The sequence below is a fragment of the Zosterops lateralis genome (genome assembly GCF_965231275.1).
Source record: "Zosterops lateralis genome assembly, chromosome: 3".
In the NCBI taxonomy this organism is placed as follows: Eukaryota; Metazoa; Chordata; class Aves; order Passeriformes; family Zosteropidae; genus Zosterops; species Zosterops lateralis.
The window spans coordinates 104,000,028-104,021,780 of NC_139764.1; the positions used below are offsets into that span (position 1 = coordinate 104,000,028).

The window sequence follows — 21,753 nt, forward strand, 5'->3', positions numbered from 1 at the left end:
TGCTCAGCAGTAACAAAAAACATTTCCATATTATCAACACTGCGTTCAGCACAAATCCAAAACACAGCCCCATACCGTCCACTGTGAAGAAAACTACCCCAACTGAAACCAGCAGGGCTATTTAATAATTTCAGGCTGAAAACCTGCAAGCCAGAGAACTAAGTGACTCGTGTGCATGTGAAAGGGGAAAATGTGAAAACTCTGCTGGCCAAAATTACCTTGAAAGAACTCCAGATTATGCTGAATTGTGTGATGACAGTTCATTCTTTCACAGCAGAGACAAGGAAATACTGTGGAGAACTGGCAATTGCTCCCAGCCCTGTGCAGTATCTCTGTGCCAAAGACTGAATGAGAAGTAATTAAGCAACATTAAACAAACAACACAACTGGAATATTATCTCCAGCATCTTTGTTTTCTAAAATACTTATTCACTTCATTATTCAATTAATATTTTGATCTATATCCTGTCATTTTAAGCGTTCTGTGCAGAACCACATCTGTGATCTCCCTTCTCACTGTAAAACTTCCTGAGTCACATTCAACTGTTCATTACTGTTTTTTAATTGTCCCAGCACTGTCAGTCAGGAACATGTTTAGTTCTAGCTCACCTTCTCACCATCAATCCAGAGTTGGTAGGATTTCTCAGTTGAGACTGAGGTGGTATGAAGTGTGTCAAGTCATTGAATTATCTGTGTTGTTTTAGAGACAGAACACCAAGACAAATGTTAGCAAAGCATGTGCTTAGTGTATCAAGAAAAGTCCAAAAGTAAGACTTCTGAGGGGGAAAAAAATGGTCATTGCCTCTTTCTCAAACTGTGAATGGTCACATCCTGGTATTACATATCATATTTCTGTAACTTCAGATGGGTGCAGTCAAGTGTCAAGAGCATGAGAGGTAAAAGCAGAATTTTCTCAGCCCTGTTTCAAATTTGCTTACTGGGGCTGTTGCAGTTTCATCCCCACAGTGAGAGATCTTGTGAGGCTGCTGGGAAGGATATCCAGAGGCTCCAGTCTGCTCTCATGACTCACCCAAATGGCCCCACCATCTTCAGAGAGCCTTGTGCTTGTGCAGGCTTTGAGATCAACCACAGAGGAACTCACCATAAGAAGCAGAAATGCCACTGTCATAATTTTATTTAAAAAACAAAATCCTAATGCTTGTGTGAGCTACCAGAGAGTATTTCTTTTATTAGAACTTGTAAGGGTGTTTCTTGCTGATGATTTACAGATTTCAGTGACGGTCCCTCCTACCACGTGAGAAATGAAGGTGCCTGGGTGTACACAGCCAGCCCATCAGATGGATTTCACACTGTACTTCTCAGAGAATTGATCTCTTTATTAAGAGAAAGGCACAATTCCTCTTATGAATACTTTCCACAGTAAACTCTGCAATCATGAGATAAAAAGTAGATGTTCATTTTTATTTTCAATTAATCTGGCCAATACATTTATTACAGAATTACAAAGTATTTCTGTACAAAATCTGTACATGTGTCTCACAGAGATCAACATTACACTTTCCTTCAAGAATAAAAATCCTAAATCCAGATTATTTTGCAATCATAATCATTTTTAACTTATTTACATAAGAATGAAGTTCTTCAACAGGTCATAACAGATGTAAATGATCTTGTGTTTCACCCATCAATGACAAAAATCACATGTTTAGGGGGATATTTTCACATCACATCACTACCTGAATTTTCAATAACCCCGCTTCTGTTTTTCTTCTTTATCAAGAATAGCCTGTTTTAGACTCAATGCAGCATCTTCAAACTGGGGGTTTAACTCTAATACTTTCCTGAAATCTTTCATGGCCTCATCAAAGTCTCCTGTCCCAAAAAAGAAGAAAAGGAAAAGTAAAATTATCTGTGAGTGCTCACGCTCACAAACCTCTCACAACTCAAGAACAGCTCCTAATACACCCAAAGTAGCAGCTACTTTGTGGATCCACCACATCTGGATTCTCCACAGGCACAGGAGTCAAAGGGTTTCATAGCAAGAACCAGGATATGTATTTTTGAACCACAGATGGACTTAAGGCTCAGTTCAGCCAGTTTATTCCCAAGAGAAGGAGACAGAAGGCCCACACCAATAGTGAGGCTGCCTTAAAGCAGGTACTGAGCCACAGAGCCTCCAGTGGCCTATGGCCCGGCTCCTTCTCTGGTCCCTTGACCTCTGACACAGCCAAGCTCTAACAAAAGGCACAGGGCTGTCACTTTGTGACAGTATCACCAAAAACCGGGCAGGAAATTCCCCAGACGTGGGCAGCAGCTCTCTGGAAGTCGAGGAGGCTGTGCCCACTGCAGCTACAGCTGCCTGGGAGATGCTTTATCTCAGATTTAATGGCAGTGTTTGGAACTGGCTTGTTTTCCCCCAGTGCAATTTTTTCCACAAGTCAACTACACCTTTCCTCCTACTTTCCAGGGAATAGCATCCTTTCGAATGGCTCAGCAGCAGAGCTGGGGACGGAGCGGTGTAAGTGCCTACGGGGGCAGGCAGCAGCTAAAGGAGCAGCCCCTGCCGAGAACGTGTCGGGCCTGCCCTGGAGCGACAGTCCCTGCTGAGAACGTGTCGGGCCCGCCCCGGTGTCCCCGCCCCGCCGCCCCGGCCCGTACCCAGGCGGTAGCGCACCAGCCCGCGGTTGTAGTAGGGCACCTCGAAGGCGGGCTGGCACTCGATGGCGGCCGTGAAGTCGCGCACGGCGGCGGCGAACTCCACGCGCAGGTACCGCACCTGCCCGCGGTCGTTGAGCGCCGCGGCGAGGTCGCTGCGGGCCCTGCGGGGACAGAGCAGCGGCGTTAGCGGGGCCCCGCCCGGCGCGCCCGCCCCGCTCCCCGGGCCCGGCGTTACCCCGCGGCGCCGCGGGCGATGAAGCGGCTGAAGAGCTCCTCGGCCGCCGAGAGCCGCCGCGCCCGCAGCTCCGCCCGCGCCGCCGCCAGCAGCGCCGCCGCCTCCCCCGCCATCGCGGTGACGTCACGGGGCGGGCGCCAGTGACGTCACGGGCACGCCGGCGCGGGAGAGCCCGGGAGGAGAGCGCTGCTGACAGCGGGACACGGACACGGACAGACTGCGGGAATGCGGTGCTGTGCTCTGGGACAGCCGGCAGGGCACGGACGTGCCTGACCCTCTGCTGCAGCACAGCGGCCAGATCGGGGGCCGCGGCACAGGCACAAGGTGGAGCCAAGATGCTCAGAGAGCTGGAGCACCTCTCCTCGGGAGACAGGCTGGGACAGCTGGGGTTCTGCAGCCTGGAGAAGGCTTTGTGGAGACCTTAGAGCACTTTCCAGTACCTAAAAGGGTCTAAGAGAGCTGGAGAGGGACTGTTTACAAGGGCATAGAGGGATAGGACAAGGGAGAATGGCTTTAAGCTGAAGGAGGAAAGGTTTAGGTTAAACATAAGGAAGTGAGGGTGATCACTGTGAGGGTGATGAGACACTGGAACAGGTTGCCCAGAGAAGCTGTGGATACTCCACCCCTGGAAATACTCAAGAAGGTTGGATGGGCTTTGTGCAGCCCATGGCAAAGGGCCTAAAACAAGATGGTCTTTAAGGTCCTTTCCAACCCAGGCCGCTCTACTACTCTGTGATTCCATGGAGATGGTTTGTCCTTACCTGGCCTAAGTTTAGGTGAGAGCACAGAAGAGGCCCTACAGTCTCCTCTCAGAAACGTGCCAAGGCACAATGTGAAGGTCACAGCTCATGGCTCGTGTCAGGCAGCCACGTGCTGGGGGACAGCTCATCCCGTGCAGCACAGCCGTGCAGCACTGGCACAGCACAGGCCTAAAGCAGAAAGGTGGGGCAGAGACATCATTCCCTGGACCTTTGTGTGTAACAAGGGTGACACTTCAGCTCCTGAAACCTCTTCAACAGATGCAGGCTGCTCTCTGAAGCTACATGTAAAATGCCAGGTTCCAGGTTGCAAGTTCATGGAGGTTTCCTTAACATGTTGAAGATGACATCACCCAAGCTCAGGAACCCAACTGACACACGGACTGCTGCGTGTTTTCAAGCCCTTTATTGCTATGGTGGCTTTAAATACACTTGGCAAAAGGAACCAGCACTAACATATGCTTATACTGGTATCATCACTCTAGTAACTCTAAACTGTAGTACAAAAACATACATGGTAATATTATCAAAATTATTGTGATATTATTTCAACTCAGGAATCACTTCCTTCAAAAAACTGAATTCTGAGAAAATCCAGTAATTTGCTATGGAATTAGACAAAAAAATGGAGCCTGCTCAGAGTAGAATATATTGATATGAGCCTACATTCAACTCACATGGTTTTGAAACTAGGCTCAGTCTACAATTCAAAAATAATGCTTTTACCTTAAAACTTTTTTAAAAGTGTAGCAAAAAATGGAATCTATTTACATGGCAATTTCTTCAGATAAACAGAAGCAGTAAAGGTTTCTGTTTTGGTTTTGGAGGTTTTTTTAATGTTTCTCTAATAGCAGCACTAACTGCTACAATACAGTACCTGAGTCATATTTCAAAAGATAGTAACATTTTAGAGGCTGTTTTTAGCAGCCCTAAACGTGGATACAGAGTCTTTATCTTCAGTTTACTGGGCTGTGGCAGAGGGGACAGGCATTATAATGGCCTGCTTCTTTGGCTTTCATACAGTGCTTACACACACTGCACATCCAGAATCGATACTCCAGGATAGGGGCTCCTGTTGCAACACATACAGGAAGTTTACCATCTTCACTATAATAAAAAAAAAAAAAAAAAAAAGAAAGAAGAAAAAAAGAGTAAAGCTGAAAGAATAAAAATGTGGCGTGTCAGTTGTTGATTAGAAGTTATTAGCTCATGTAACACTTCACTGTTCATGTAACCAAGTATAGAAATCTTCACATCAGAGAATGCCCACCCCTAGTACCATACAGTCAACAAATCAGGACCAGCAGATCCAAAAGATGGGGTGAAAAGAAGCAGTGAAGGTCATATAAAGGTAAGGCCTGATTAGATGCCTGCATTGCTATTATACTCCTTCCTCTGAAGTCTGAAGGGTCAACTTGACAGCTGCTACTGAGATTCTGTACAATAGGATCAATCAAGAGAGGTTGAAATCCTGTTTGCTAAAAGAAAATTGATTCACAATCAATTTCTGTATTTAGAAATTCCATGCTCTCAGCAGGAAACATGTCCTACACACTGTTGTAGGTACAGCTACTCCAAGGACTTACCCCTTAAATGTACACTTCATACTAATTTTAACTACACATGTTGCTCTTTTCACACTAAGTCGATTTAGGTACTTCACAAAAACACTGCTGGAGACCTGTTAGTTAATAATAGTTAAACGGTCCCTTGTTGATCCTTTCATCACCCTACCATGGGGATACAAAGAGTAACATTCTTACTTTAATTGCACATGATACAGTCTCCAAGGCCCTAAAACTCCTGTGCTGTGTCTACCAGCATTTCAATTTAAGATGAAGCTACATCTTTCTGTCCAAACGCAGTCAGTGTCTATTTTCCCAAACAACACAGTGCTGTATTACCTTCCTCCGAACTGGCTAACTCCTGCCTCATTCTTGCCCAATATTTGGTTTAAGCAGCAAAGCACTTAATTAATTTGGTCACACAGAAAACCTGCTAAGACCCAAAATACAGCGAGCAGAAGAAAAAAATGATAGTGTTATTATAGTATCATATAAAAAATAAACCCACCTCTCAAGAACATCATCCAGATCAGGTTGTTTTTTATACTTTGGACTGTATCTTGTGAATATCTCTAGAGCAAGGTCTTCATACTGTTGCCTCTGCTCTGGCTTAAGAGTTTCCAAGGATTCTAATTTAACAAAGGCTTTTGAACAAGTATAAAATGCTCTGTTTGCACATGCACAGAGTGCCAAAAGGGAATAGATTTCAACTGCAGGGATAATGTCTTCATAATCTCTCAAATGAAGAGCTAAAAAAAAACACAAAAAAGAAATCCAAGGAAATCATTACACATCTTCTGAGAAGTGCAAGCATCTGTATGAATAGTTGCTACTAGACAACAGTATTAGTTCTACAAATTGGACAAAATGAACCACAGTCTCTATTGACATGACTATGAAGAACTGCTCTAAAAATAAAAAATAGGAGATTTTATTTGGAAATTGGTGTTTTCTTGAAACACTTTACTTTAGTTGGTTGGTTCATTTTAAAAACATTAGTAGGGTTTGAAATCTTCATTACTTGGACCAAGTACAAGGCACTGTTCTTTTCTATAATTCCCACAGATTTTTTGTGAAGCTCTACAAGGAGGTCTGATGTAAATTCAGGTATGCCTTATAATTTGGGAGAGAAACCAAACAGTCAGCACATCATCTACAGAGATTGATCAATTTACCAGGTAATATTTGGAAAGATTTGATTTTTCTTCAGCAAAGTCCTCTCCAGGTATTGTGGCTGCAGCCATATTAGAATCATTATATGGTTTTGGTTTAAATTCCATGGACTTATCAAGAACTGAAAAATGTGGCAGGTATAAATGAAGTTATGCGCTGCCTTTACAGGGTTGAAAATGAATTTTTACCTGTTTTAAGTGCTGCATCTGCAGAACCTTTATAGAGCTGCTTTTGTGCAAGTATGAAAAAGTGGTAAGCCTCAGCTCCTCGCCAGGCATTGTCTGCAAAGCGATTTGTTGAAGAAAGAACATCTTCTTCCAGCAATCCAGCCAAAGCTGAAGCACTCTGAAAAACAGCATCATGAATAATTTTTATATGAAACAGATATAGCAGGAAATGGGGCTATATGAAAAGAGCTTTTCTATACTTGGTGATTAACCACTGTCCGTGTTAAGGAGGAAGAATACAAATGGACCTACAGTGAGCATTGTCAGGCGTTCTGTACAGAGCACAGGCACAACATATGGTGCAGATTTTCAAAGATAAATATCATATACATGTGGATACAAATATATTTTGTGCACATCTGCAGACTGGTTCATAGTTTGGATTAATACTGCATTTCAACACCAAAGCTCTTAAAAATGTGTTTAAACTATTTCATTTGTGCATATGAAGATGAATGTGTGAGCAGAAAAAAAAAATTCTATTTGCTTTCCCTGTATCTGGAGCTACCTCCCTGCTAAATTACAGGCAACATAGCTTAATCTGATCACAAATCACCCTTTGGGATCAATACTCACTCCTAAATGACATAAGAGTCTCGCAGGAAGAAAGTCTGGAGTGTCTTAGTATGGTTTTCATTGTTATAGTGAAAACATTAAGAAAAACACATTAAACTTAGGAAGAAAAATATGTATTAATACATACAAATTAAATGTTGTAAAATAATACTTAAAACAATATATTTTTCGGGGGGGGTTGCTTGAAGGAAAGGTCTGTTCTTAGCAGGGAAAAGGGTTATTAAAAAACATTATAGGCTCCTATGAAGAAGGCTTGCTTTATTCTGACTAGCTAGCAGATACCAGAATTCAGAAAGGGAAAAAAAAGAAAGACACTACCTCTGAACTTCTCTCTTTAACTTTTCCCCTTTGTGCATTTTGCATTTGTTCATGACACTGTTCCATAAGTAAGGCTGATAGCACATAAAGCTTTTTAACTCGCAAAGGCTTTGTCCTTTTCTTTGATTCTTCATCTGCAATCTTAAAAAAATAACAAAGGGATTTAATTCTCTTGGACAACTGCATGCTTGTACAAACCTAGGAAATCATGCCAAAAAATGATTCTGCCTTTAAATGTAATAATTTAGACTGCAAACAGAACTATAAATGAAAATGTCAAAGTGAAGTATGCACATTATTCTGTATTTATTTAGCTAACATATATATAAAGCCAGATTCTCAGGAAGGATAAATCAATGTAACCATGTATAAGTCTAGTGATCTAGTATAAAAATAAACTAAAAAATAGCAAATTTTAAACACATACATAGCTTTCAATAAGGTCTGGTGATTTTCCCAGAAAAGAAGAATAGCTTTTGATAGTTATATATATATATTATATATACTGCTATAAATATTTGCTGTAAAAATTGCATATCACTCCTACAAGACTTTAAGCTATGTAGAGAAATCTCTGCAGCCAAACCAAATCTAAGCAACATCTTTATCTTAAAAGCACACCACAGCCGTTTCTAATTGAAGGAACAAATCAAAGAAATACCAGAATTTCACTTCTAGTTATTGACATTGCTTTTTTCATTTTTAAGAGATAAAAATAACTCCCATGAGATCTAAAATAATGTGGACATTGCACCCCAGGCCAGTCTACTGTACTTTTACTAGGCAATGCAGGGCATCAGGACCTTTTCTGAGGTGCAGTTCATCTCTTACCGGAGTGAAAGTCTCAAAATAAATAAATAGCTGGTGTGACGTCCTCTTATTGCCTAGACATTGTTAAAACTAAAATAACCCCAAGAGAATAAAAGTAGCATGGAAATAGTAAGAGCTAGTCCAAAACACCCAGTCATTACATAAAAATAAAACCTGCGGTACCTTGAACATGAGCTTAGCAGCTTCAAAGAAATAATTGGCTTTACGATAGAGTTCTATAGCATCAAGGATTTTATTCTTTTCCAGTAAATGACTTGCATATCTGGCTAGCAAGGATCCAATCTCTTTCATATTGTGATTTTTAGCCAGCTCCACAGCTTTATTCCACTAGAAATTAAAGGAGACAATTATTAATCTCATTTTTTCAAATACACTCTCAGAACAAACCAGTTATCCAAGAACAGACTGCAACATTTGTCTGCAATATTTCATCACTATTTTGAACTAGACTACTATAAAATTAACATAAAAAGCAGCAGAATACAAATGCTTACATCATGGCAAATCATGTGATGCAGCAGTACTGAAAAAAATGCTGGACCTCTGTCTGAAATCACATCTAAAACAGTTCCTTCTACTTTCATAAAAGCTATGCAAAATCATTTCACTACAGCTCATAGCTGGACATGTGGATTTCAACACTTCTGATATTACTTAAACCAGACTCTCAAAAGCCTGTCTGAAAGAGGACCTCAGCCCAGAAGCTTAAAACACACTGTAACACTTTACTTATCCTTCTATACACCTAATTTTGTTTTTGAATTTTCCTGATCTTCAATGGTTGGCTACTGTGTTCGCCCCAGATGAAAAGTTTGGCAGGACTGAGGTCTTAACTGAATCTCACACCTAATAGCTCTTCAGATCCATAAACTAAGAAATTGCTCACATAAAGCCAGCCCTGGTCAGTCCTGCTATTCCCATCCATCGAGTTCCTCAGAGCCATCCTCAGTTTTTCCTTAATTTGTGTTGACACAGACATTTGCACAGGTTAAGTCATACCAGGAAACAGTTCTAGTTATAAACATGCAGATCAGTTTCCAGCTCAGCTTTTTCCAGCTACATCCACATGCAGTCACAAATCCATTTGCCTTTATACAAAGAAGGAGGGGCGGAAAATATCCAGAATGGACATCTATCTCTTATCCAGTCTTCTCCCATTCCATCAGGAGGCAGCACAGCCTAGCTCCACAGAGGCTACAAATGTCTGTATGCTGAGCATGCTGCCCACACACCCTGCACGTAGCTTTGCACTGCCCCTCCACTGGTCTAATCTTAATCTCAAAGAACTGGCTTAAGCACCGAAGTATGAATTTTCCAGAAACTATAAGAAACCATCTGACACTTAACAAGGATTTGTATTCCACTGGACATTAGGATAGAAATCTCACTGTTAAACTGATGTTATTACAGATTATGTCCTGCTGTTTTACCTGGTTGAGATGCACACAGGTATCCACAGCATCCTTTGGTCGATTACATTTCAGAAAGGCTGACACAGCTTGTTCACACATCCCCACTCTCACAAACATGTAAGCTATATCCTGCAAAAAGCATCAACACTGTATTAAATTCACTTCTGCATTTTTTGTACATTGTGCAGCAACAACAGTACTCTTGGTACTCTGAGAGGGTTGGGAAGGGGTTGTTTGCTTCATGTGAAGGCACCAGGCATTCTTGTAAATCTTTAGAACATCTCACACACTGCTTCTAAATTCAAGAAAGCTATTACTATGAGGTTAAAAGAAAATGCTATGTATTGGTTTACTGGAAAACGCATTAAAATAGCATGTTTTGCATTTTTCAAGCATTTTGGATTAAGTCAATCACGGCATAGTTTTAAATTAGCTATTATTTAAAAGATAATTTCCTGCTACATATACACACCTATATCCTGTACACCTATATATCCTACACACCCTATCCCATCTACTTCCTCTCCTTTTAGAGTATTGTCAGTCAGGCCTTTCTGGGGAACTGGGACAATAAGGGAAAGGAAGAGTGATGGAGTATGAAAATAACAGTAATACTAGAGATCAATACCACAGTAACACCATTGCACTTAAGTGAGAAGGTCATATACTGCATTCTTTCTCTTGTTCTTAACCTTCCCAAGATGGGGAAATTTTAAATAAATATTTGGGTATAAAACAATGAACGATAAAGGTGATTTTTGCTTACAGGGAGCAATTTATGATTCTCTGGAAGTGAGTTGGCCAAATTCTCCAGTCCTTGGTAGTCTTCTAGCATGTAGTAACATTCAGCTAAACGCTCCTGGTTTTGTCCTTGGACATAATACTGTACAGCATTCAACCTAATAGGAAAGAAAAATGTGGTGGCTTCTGATATATAAACACAAGAGACGTTTTTAATTCTGTAAGCCTTCTGCATTTGTAAATTTAAAATCACATTATTTTAAATAGATAACTTTGCTTGAAAAATTTCATAGCTAGAATTTCACTGTTTTTCCAAAATGCGCTAAAAACTTTAATTTTCACACATCATTATATTAAAAGTGTAGCAATATTCATTCTCTGACTAGCATAAGATTAGGAAGTCAAGGAATTCTTAAAGCTATATTCCCACATCTGTAGAGATGAGGGCAGACAATGGAAATCTTGCAGCTCAACTTTCAGAAAAGGGCTTTACTGTTGTGTGTCTGTATTTTGAAATGCAAACACTGAGACCTCCAAGACCATTTTCCAAAGTTACCTAAAGCAGCTAAAACTCAACTTTCCAAATCTAATCACAAGTTTTCAGCTGCATTGTGGTAATACAGTTTGGATATGGCAATACATAGTGGAGCTGTGGAACTCTAAGACTCAGAGTTGCTTAGAAGGCAACAAGAAACATTCATGAAAAAAAATCCCTGCAATTTATTAGCTATGAAGACATTACCTCTGGCTCAGTAAGCACCTGCAAAAAATGTGTTCTGGAGAAATACCATTACGAGTGTGCACTGCCCTTAAAATCTTCCTTGGCTGCCCAGTTTGGGGAGGCAGGTCCAGGTCAGAGAACTCTGGACCATCTCAAATATTTGTGGTTTGAAACATTTTAGAAAATTCACTGATGTTTAGTAATTCTGTACTACTTTCAATCCCTTTTGGTTTTTTTTAATACTTTCTACGTCCAGCCTAATATAACTGTATAGGTACTTCCTTTCCTTTCAAGAAGACAGATTCCTGGCAAAGCAGAGATTTATATCACCTTCACCCTTTAGGTAGCTGATCAACAGCTCCCTGTTTATCAGATCATGGACCATAAAGGTGTGAGCTAAATCACATTGTTCCAAAATTATCTAATGTATTCCATCCCGACTTTCCTGGTATCTGTCTCTCCTCATAAATTAAGCCTTGTCATCAGTTTAATAATTCCCTTTGTAAGTTCCTCACTCCTGGTTCCTGCACAGCCCATACCATTTCTGCCTGTCAGCGAAGTAGTCTCCGATGGCGTTGTGTGCCTGCTCCAGGAGCGCGTCGTCCGAGTGCCCCGAGCCCGTTCTCAGCAGCTGCAGCACCCGGAACCAATCGCCCAGCTTGATCCTCAGCCCTATGGCAAGATCCCTGAACAGAAACAGCAGCGGAAAGTCAAACACAACCAAAGAGGAAACAAAAATCTTGAGAAAAGCATCCCAAGGTATTTGTGTGTTCTTAACCTGCAATGCAGGTATCAGAGTGATCCCAGATAACTTGTCTGCCATTTAAACACTATGCCATTAAAGAAAATACTCAAGAGAGCTCACAGGTTATATCATATATATACACTTCCTTATCAGCCACACTCCTGTGTGAGGAGTTAAATGAGACAGTTGGGCTGATGTTACTTCAGGTTCCCTCTTACTCTGTTCTGAATCTTTCACTGGTGACCACTACAAGAGATGGCAGCAGCTGCAAAAGGGGAAAGGCAGAAGGAAGGTGAGGGGAAAGACCAAGAAGCAACAAATATGAATAATGGCGGCTAAAGCTGAGATGTAATAAAATGGATTTCAGAGACTTCTCTTCCAGACTCAGGGTGATTTTGGATAAAGGAGAAAGGACTCAGCAGTAGTTTTTCCTTTTTATTATTCATGCATACATATGACTCACTGTGTGTCTGTCTGGCGTGTTTTTTTCACCAAACAGAATTCTATATTACCTCATATAAAAGTAATTCTGCAGGTGCATAGAAAAGAAATGGGAGAGACCTATGCCCTTCTTTTAAAAATGCCCTCAACTTACAAGTAAATTAAGGAAGGCACCAGAAAGTCAATGCAGTCAGCTAAGTAAAACCACCTATCTAAAAACATTAAAATTTTATTTGAAAAATAGATTTATTTTATTCTGATTTATGGATTTTACCAGGATTTTTCTCGTTGTGAAAGTTGAAACTAGTAAACAAAAAAGTATGTTTTTGACTTCTGCAATTCTATGTCCAAATTTCTCTTCAGCCATGTGAAAAGGAATCTGCCATATCTAAAACTGGGGGTTGCAGTGTGACTGAAGTGCTTAGGAGGCAGCCCACATCCCCAAGCCATCAAACTGCCATTAACTAATGAATGACATGCAAGGAAGTTTTCATTGCCAGGCACTGTTGGGCATCTCTCCCCAGCTCCTGGCTTCTCCCTCTGCCCTGCCACCCTGTCCCTCCTACTTTCATTCTTACAGCATGAAATAATAACTCCTTTTTTTTTTTTTTGTCCATCGTTCCCTACTGTTTTTCATGGCTCCATTAATCAAAGCTTAAAAATTTCACATGTGCATAAGTGATTCATGTTTCTCCAGGTTTGACCACCATCTACAGGCTACACTGCACAACTGCTGCTGCTGATTTCTCATTATCCTTTTTCAGTAGACAGTGCTCTAGCTAATTGCTTAGTGTTAATTTATATTCCCAGCAATACTAAAATTTTGCTTTGTTTGTTTTCATTCCTAAGCAAAAATTACACTGATTGGTTTCAATGTTTCACAGTTTCATCCAGAGTCCTTCTGTCTCTCCAAAGATTACAGTTCATTAAAAACTCTGGTGTTTGTATATGTAATTGAGAAGAATGCGTACTTGGCTACTAGAGCACAGCAACACCACATAAATTAAACATTATTTAAGATTGTTTGTATTTTTGGAATCCCAGTTGAAATACCGACAAAATACTTGTGAAAAAAACATCTATAAAACACAGCACTACCTAGAGCAGCCAAGGTTTTGTAAACAGTCTGGAATGCACTGGTTTACATACAGAATTAGTTATCTATGGATAAACCAAAATTCTCTCCATCTGATGCTTTTATGTTTTTGCAGAAACTGGTAAGGACTCTCCAGAGAAAACAGCCATTCCTGATTAAGGAATGCTTTTCTTCCCCCAGACATTTTTTTTCTTTATTTACTGCTGGGATGTTTGCATGCAATTACCTTCTGTCCATATCCAGATACATTCTTTCAGCTTCTTCAAATCTGCTGAAATAGGCTGCCACTTCTGCTTGCTTCATGGACTCGCTCTGCAGATTGCCCAGGCGCTTCACAAACTTAATGCCTTGATAATCTTTGCACCGCACAAAGGCCTGTTCAGCCGTCTGCAGATCCAGCTTCTGAAGAGCAGCTTCAGCCAGCAGCCGCCTGTGTGAAAAACAAACACAGCAGATGGAAAAGCAGCTATAGACTAAATTAAATGAAGATACATTTAACCAGTACTTATTTAAAAAAGACATATGAGTTGTTGCAATTTATTGTTTACTAGCTAATCTTCATACAGTCATGTGTTTAATCCTAATACATTCTGTGATCTATCTGGTACTTGCTCAGTTCAGCTGTTCAGAGGGACACTGGCTTGGGAGGAATGGGCAGGATTTGACTGTTGCACTTACGTGAAATGTGTTGCTGGTCTCAGTGCAGTTCCATTTATTTATTGCTCCCTATGCATTTGTCAAAACTTTAAGCCTTGATAGCAGCCTCAGTCTAAGTGCCTCCAGCTACACTCGCCACAACAAATCAGTGATCCTTCTGATCCACCTGGATGTTCCTGTTAGGACAGAAGTCTGGGAGAGCAGGGACTCTGGGGGACCTTGTAACTGGTCCTGCCCCATTGGTTAGTTCTGTAAATAGGGAATTCAGGCCAACCTGTGTGCATCAGGTGCTTGAATGAGCTCTAGAATTTTCCTGCAATCATAAGGCTATTTAAAATTTAGACTGCCTGATTGACATTGTGAAGCAAACTCAGTGTAGAAAGGCACTGACAAAACCACTAATATTACTGCTGTATTCAATGACCCAAGCCATGCTTAAGCAGTATCAGCTCTGTATTTTTTAATCAATTTGAGAAGGTTGGTATCACTTAAACTCAAGTGTTCATCACAGGCATCAAAGAAACCAATTGATCTGCTATGCATCACCCTATTTTTGCATTCGAGAAGCAAGATCACTGTTTTGTTCTGATCTGGAATATACTGGCTTTATATCCAGCACTTCTAATCCATCTCCTTTTCATAAATATGTGACATGTTTTCTCTCATAATAAAAATAAAATTCATGGCAATTCTGGCACAAGGTGAATGTAATTTGACATATATTTTGTGATTTTATGATATAGAACTTTATGCTAAGACACAGATTTGCAAAACTAATAGTCATTTTATATTAAGTGAACAGATGGTACTAGCAAAAAAGCATGAACAATTTCAAAGCTCCAAAAATCTTCGAGTAGTTCAAGACATTTTTAAAAATGAAGACTCAAAACACTAAAATTTTACCCTACACACTCAAGCTAATAAAATTATAGCAGTACAGAAACTTTCAATATGTAACTAGCAAATTCTGTTTTTCAAAATGAACATTCTGGAGACAAAGGCACAAGTAGATAGAAAGGAATGTTTTTTGGTGGCAAAGTTTTAAAGCAAGGTGTCCTGTCCAGTCTTTCAGCAACTCTAAATTCATCTCTGAACCATCATAATTAATAGTGAACTCTCCAACCCCCTTGATGCAAGCTAAGCATCCAATGCTGCAAGAAACCATTTAGCTTCAAAACAGAGCCAAAATTGGTGAAGAAAGGTACAGATAAGCAAACAGTCTCCAGAGAGTTAGAAGATAATTGCCCTCCATCAAGGAATTTGTCGATGAAGTTTTAAGTTCTGCACTGACTTTTCATTAAATTATCTACTGAGGCCTTTACTCTTCCAGCCCTTCCAAGTCAGGATATTAAACAGATTTCCATCCCTCCTGTTTTCACAGGTTTACTCTCACATTTGCTCTGCAGGCTTTTCAACTTTAGTTTAAAATAGCTGAGCCATGTTTAGTTTAAGCATGCCACTATCTCCATTTCCCAGATTACTTCTGATGCTGTATGGGAACATAGTATATCCAGCCTTCTTATTTCTGTCCTTCATGGCCTGTCCAAATGCTACAAGGTTACTCAAACTACTTTTGCCCTACTATCAGTCTGATGTGTTCCCTTTACTGCGTTTTAAGCTCTTTAACGTTCAATAGCAAATACATGATTTTTAATTTTAATTTAACCAACTTATCTTTTTGTCAGTTTTTCATTTCCTTTAAATTCCCTCCAAAACACAAGGAACACTGTGTTTTGGGGCCCATATAGCACAGAGCAAAAAGGTGTCCTGAGCCTACACCATATACCCACTATCATGATACAGCACATGCCTGACATTCTAGGTACTCCAACATTCATTACATCTTAAATGATTGAGTGTAAAACGCCTGGTTTAATTTGAGTTTTTTTATTTTCATACTAGATCTGTCTGAACAGGAAAAGAATACAGAAGAAAACAGTTAAACAAATTTGGCTTATAGATTTTACCAAAGTCTGGGATGTGGATTGTCTTCTATGAATTGGGAAGATTCCTCAATGCCAACTTTTTCAATCAAGGCTCGACTGTCTCGTAACGACCGAATCTCAAAATTGATGATGTAATCTTTGTTAGGATGTTCAGGATTCTATCATAATGGATAAAGAAACATATTTTTATTCCTGGTGACTTTTATTTTCACCCAATGAAACAGATATCTATCATTAAGACAGACACCAACTGTTCCTACATAATAAAAATAATTATACTGACCTTTAATATTTCATCCAGAAGAACAGATTTGATTTCTAAATCTTCAAAGTTGCAAATATATCCAGATGTTTGTATCGGTTCCTTAAAGGTAAATAAGTTATAAAGGAATGAACTTGTATTCTGTCTGACTAAATCCAAATCAAATCTGTTAAGTGCACATATAGATATATTCTTCTCCATACCAGGATATACTTGCACTTCCAAGAAATAAATACTACAATCGTTAACATTATTGACAATTCTATAAATATGGACATCATTAAAAATCCTCATGTTTTCTGCAACTAAATTTTGAGAGAATAACCTCTGCCAATATTTAGATTCAACAGAACTGTTTTACAAGTATCTTTACTAAAATTGCATTTATATATTCCAAAGCATACAAAAAATACGCTCCTGAATATCTCATACACTTAAGAAAAATATGACACCATTTTTACGTTTCTAGGACTGACTGTTCATTTTACCAATTTGGTCCAAAACAACATTCCCACGTGTGAGTTGAGAAGATTTTGAGGTTTCCTGAAGCAAGTTAATATAAACACAGACTTGCAGAACCAAATGGTAAGCACAAGAATAATACTATTCAAGGAAGAGCCATTAACTTGAGAGTAAATTTTTTAAAACTAGTAGTTTATATATGCTGACATTTACCTCCGGATCCAAGTTTCTGAAAACATACATCCTTGTTTTCTCCATCATGGCAAACAAGTCGGGGTTGTCCTTGGCCCATTTCATATCCCAGACATCCTTACGCTCCAGTCTCAGCGGCTCTCCCGCCTCTCGCAGCCCCGCGCCGTCTGCAGCCCGCGGGTCCAGCTCCAGGAACGTCAGAACCCCTGAGAGGTCGATGATGGCAAGGCGGCTACAGAAACACAAACACAGAAAAAAAATTAAGTGACACTACTCAAGGCTGTAAATCTGAAACAGTTCCCTAAGCTGGCATAGTATAATTATGAATTTTACCCACACTTCTGAGGGCCAGCCTGGAAGAAATGTGGCTAATATTAATTAGCGAGATGGCATGATCGAGTGTGTCTTGAAAAATCAAAAAGGTTTTAATAAAGAAGGAAAATAATACAAAAAACAAGAACAAAACCGAGCACAGCACAGAGACAAGTCTCCTACTTGCTACAACACCTCAAAAAGCATGCAGTTTCTTTGTTCTCTCTCTTTAGTATTTAACAGCTTAGGTGGGCTTTTTGGCCGTTGGCCCAACAAGATGAACAACAGACTTTGAGTTACATTCCTGGAGTCCAATCCACACTTCTGTGCTGGCTCTGAGTCAATTATAATGAGAAACCCATAGAACTTTCCAGCTAACTCCCTAAAATGTCTAAAGGTAAACTGGGACTCCCTATTTGGAAGCACCTGCTGGAGGTGTAGGGATTGCATCACCACATATATAATTCTGCAGATTCCATGAGATGCTGTCGTGTGCCAGAACCAGCACAGATCCATGTGATTTTCATTTATCTGCACAGCAGAGACCAGACACGTGGAGAGATGTTCTTCATCTGCTCACACAAGATCTGGCCCTGCAAAGGTTCTGAAATATGCTCATGTTTATGTCCAGCATTTTGAAGATACATCAGACACCAAGTTGAATGAATTACATGTCTGTCCCTCGCCAAACTTTTCTTGACAAAGACTCAAATTAACAACTGAACAGAATTGGTTTTCTTTGTTTACTAGGAGGCATTGAAACAGGTTATTAAATTAAAAAGTTAGTGTGGTAAAAAAGCAGTCAGATGAAGACTTAATTCCTAAAATGGAATTTCTTGCATTTCTACAAAGGGTATTCTTCACTTTTTTCCAAGGCAATATTAGGTATAATCAAATTAATCTCTGAAGTAGTTTAAAATATGAGAAAAGTAAAATTTCTAAAAGGCTACATTCGAAAATTTACAATTGCATAGGTTTTCAGAATCATAGTAACATGTATTTATTACAAGGCCATTTTAAAAGCATTTCTAAATATTGATAGATAGACAGACTTAATCCCTATTAAAATTTCAAATGCAATTTAGAAAATTAACCTCAAAATGCTTATGGACCTGAGCTTATTTCCCTAGAACAGTCATTTAGGAAGAAAACAGCTTGGGTTCCAAACAAAATTAATATGGCTCTGACTAGGTCGCACTGCCTTTTAAACAAAGGCAGGAAATCTACACATGCATTATGAATTTTGTTTGAAATTATAAAGTTATTTTGAAGTAATTAAAATTGCCTTGCAAATGCTTGTCTATTTTTGCCTTTTCTGCCAAAACTCTCATGCACTCTCTTGCAAAAAAAAATAGCAGTTAAGTAGAAAGCAACTTCAGTATTGGCACAGATGAAATTCAGGAGAACCAGGCTTACTAGAGACATCACCACTGGTTACAGCCTGTAACAATGGAAAATTAAATGGGATAAACAAAGTTTCCAGGTTTTAGAAAGACACAGAAACAGAAAGAAGTCATAGATATAAAATTTCAGGTTATGACATGATTTTGTCAATTCATATCATGATCAAAGGCAGGTTATGTTTGGTTCATCTAATAAAACAAATTATTTTCATGAACACAGGGTGTAAAACATAGGAGACCCTTATTAACAGTCTCTCAGAGCAATAATTGTCCAGATGGAAATAATTAGTAATAAATAAATGGTTAATTAATGGTTAACCATTAATAACTAAAATGAATAAACTGTTCATACTAAATTAAAATTAGTACAAAATTATTATAGATGTCACAGAATTAGTATTTTCACAAATTTTGGTGCTTCATTTTGAAACTGGACATCTGTGTTAGAAGCAGATCCGTAACTCACCTGGAGTTGCAGTTCAAAGACAGCTGATAGGCACGACAGTCCAGGGTATAGCTCTGCACCACAGCCACACTGGGGAGGCTGTACCTCTGGATAATGCCAGATTCTCTTCCCTAGAGGAAAGCAAGGCTGCCTTAGTGAGAGAATTTGTCCATCAGGAAACCTTTTAAAATGGTCTTATTTATATGCTGTTTTAGACAAAAGAGCTTTGGGATAAGTGACAGAGCATGAGTGAAAAGAGGGAATCATCACCCTGAAAGTTCTGAATTTTGGTATTTAAACAAGATACTCTAAAATGCTACAACTGACAGATCTGCCAAAATCAGAGATGTTAAACAGTTATAGTCCATATCTAGCCCACAGAATTTCAGGAGCCATGAACCTCCAGACATGGTCTACATAATAACAAAGGAGAGGTGTGAAAAGATCCTTGTCCCACACTGGTAAATCCCCTCAAAGAGTTCCATATGGCAGCACCAGTCCAGGTCTGAAAGCAGGACAGCTCTGCTCATGTGGGGCTGTCTGCATACCAACAAGTCTCATCAGTTACTGCAAGACCAGAGCTAGATTTAAAAGGAAATGCTATAAAATACAATGGTTAGTCACAGGCTTGAGTAACAGGCAACCAATCTAAGTGCCAGTGTGGTTTATCTTTATTTTGCCTAATGAAACAACCATCCCCTGTGTGAAGATATCATCAGGTCATCAGGGTGAAAGGAGTGACACCTCTGAACTGAAATGGTCACTGCCACTATTTTCTTGTGGTGTTTCTGTAAAGTGAACATCATATCCAGCTTGGTTTGCCTACTGTTCAACTCTTATGCTGGAAATGAGTCAACATTAAATTTCAAAGGAGTGAAAACTTTATTCCTTCTTTTTCTTTTTTCTTCCCCCAAAGCCATCCCTGAGATCCTCAGCATAAATCACCATTTTTTACTCTTTCCCATATGTATACCCTATAGACTAAAAAGCAGATTAGTTCAGAAGTGTTAGGAAATTGAACCACTATCATATGCATTCAGCTTCAGCACATTTATCCAGATCTGGTCTCAAAGGCATTTCCTGTCCTTCCTTTCCTTTTAACAAAAGTCATAGATTAATTATTGTCAGAAGTTCATTTTCTTATTCTTCAAGCAGCAACAATCCCATAGTCACCTATTAACCATCACATTTCTTTTGTTCATGCTTTCTCCTATGACCCTCTGATTTTGTAAAATCCAGTCAAAGGGTATAACAAAAAAACAAATTAAGAGTCCACACTGGAATCAGAACATGAGGAAACACCAAGAACTTTCCTGGAAGGTGGATAACACAAAGAAACACTGTTCTTTCTCTCTCTTTGTTCTGTTCAGTTAGTTTGCTTTAAAGCCCACATGTCAGTTTGTTCATCTAATGAGATCACCTTCAGCTTGGAAAAAAAAAATGCACCAGCTCTTTGGCATGATTTAATACCTCACAGATCTAAATTATCCATAAGTGTATTCATCTGTATATAGTACAGTACTATGCATTATACCATTAATATGTAAACAGACAAAGTTTGTAAATCTTTGTGTCCAGAACATACTGTCTCAAAGACAGTTTGCAGAACTCAGATTATAGAATTAAGTCCTGACCTAGACTTTATAAAATCCTGTGTGTAAGTATTAACTCAGGCAACTAGTCTGTAATTAAATTTTAAGTACTTAGTGAATTAGCCCTCCTAAAGAAAAAATCCAGGTTAACAGAAGAAACTGTTAGTTATCTTTGAGGAAGTTCAGAAAGAGATTTTGTCTGTGTAAATTCTAAATTTAGAAATGCTTTGAAATTTTGACTGCTTATAAACATAGAGAAGAGTCTTGTGCCTACAAGCACAAGAGGCAATTAGGAGTTGTGTTAATCATGTAGCTTACCACAAGTAGTATCTTATCAGATGCTGTTATTGCACAAATTGGATCTCTTGTTTCCTGAAAGTAAACAAGTGATATCAGTATGTTTTACTGCAAAGGTAAGAATGCCCTGCTAAAGAAAGAAGGTTATTTAAATAAACAAGAGTGTTGCTAAGTATCCACGTGAAAAGGGGCTATCAAACCTTGTCAGCATACAGTCTGTGCATAGTTTATGGTATCGGTAGCCTTTGTTATTGCAATTATGACAATAATATTAACAGCTTCCTTTCTTGTCCTGCCCCTCTCTCCAGAAAAACAAGAAACCCAAAATGTAACAGGTGTTACAAGAAACAGAGAACACAAGAAAGCAACAATCCCTGACTTGTGAGGTCTGTTAATTAATTTCAGGTATATTGGTAAGGACAGCCAGCATTTGCACACACACATGAAGTAAAAATGGCCAAAAATACTAGAAAAGATCACAAAGGTTATTGAGTTTCAACAAAGTTATATTTTGTTGAAGTAAGGGCAGCTGCTTCAGACCAGGAAGACAGCAGGTGTCTACATACTGTACACACCCAGAATATACTTTTCCATGTTCCTTGTAGTTTGCTGTGTAGTTCCAGTAACACGTAATGATACAGTCACACCATCAAACAGAGGGAAGAAACATAACACTTACATACAAAAGGCAGAAATAGAAGAAATTTTAAGTACAACCACTTCTACT

At 39.3% G+C, this 21,753-nt stretch overlaps 2 protein-coding genes across 2 annotated transcripts in view; both read right to left on the reverse strand.

Moving 5' to 3' along the window:
- Positions 1–1,396: 1,396 nt before the first annotated feature.
- TTC32 (tetratricopeptide repeat domain 32) lies at positions 1,397–2,967 on the reverse strand (the record flags this gene model as incomplete). Its single annotated transcript, XM_083858312.1, has 3 exons — positions 1,397–1,833; positions 2,620–2,780; positions 2,855–2,967. 3 exons carry the CDS (start codon positions 2,965–2,967, stop codon positions 1,706–1,708), a joined length of 402 nt encoding a protein of 133 aa, XP_083714438.1. The 3' UTR covers positions 1,397–1,705.
- Positions 2,968–3,845: 878 nt separating this feature from the next.
- WDR35 (WD repeat domain 35) overlaps positions 3,846–21,753 on the reverse strand; it is a 41,842-nt gene continuing 23,934 nt past the window's right edge. The window contains exons 14-27 of the mRNA XM_083856297.1: positions 21,048–21,101; positions 19,159–19,268; positions 16,999–17,209; positions 16,345–16,425; positions 16,083–16,219; positions 13,685–13,888; positions 11,716–11,862; positions 10,481–10,613; positions 9,733–9,843; positions 8,465–8,629; positions 7,472–7,612; positions 6,539–6,695; positions 5,686–5,926; positions 3,846–4,719 (exon numbers count right to left, since the gene is read on the reverse strand). Coding sequence (XP_083712423.1) covers positions 4,569–4,719; positions 5,686–5,926; positions 6,539–6,695; positions 7,472–7,612; positions 8,465–8,629; positions 9,733–9,843; positions 10,481–10,613; positions 11,716–11,862; positions 13,685–13,888; positions 16,083–16,219; positions 16,345–16,425; positions 16,999–17,209; positions 19,159–19,268; positions 21,048–21,101 — 2,043 coding nt within the window. The 3' untranslated portion in view covers positions 3,846–4,568. The remainder of the gene's footprint in view (positions 4,720–5,685; positions 5,927–6,538; positions 6,696–7,471; positions 7,613–8,464; positions 8,630–9,732; positions 9,844–10,480; positions 10,614–11,715; positions 11,863–13,684; positions 13,889–16,082; positions 16,220–16,344; positions 16,426–16,998; positions 17,210–19,158; positions 19,269–21,047; positions 21,102–21,753) is intronic.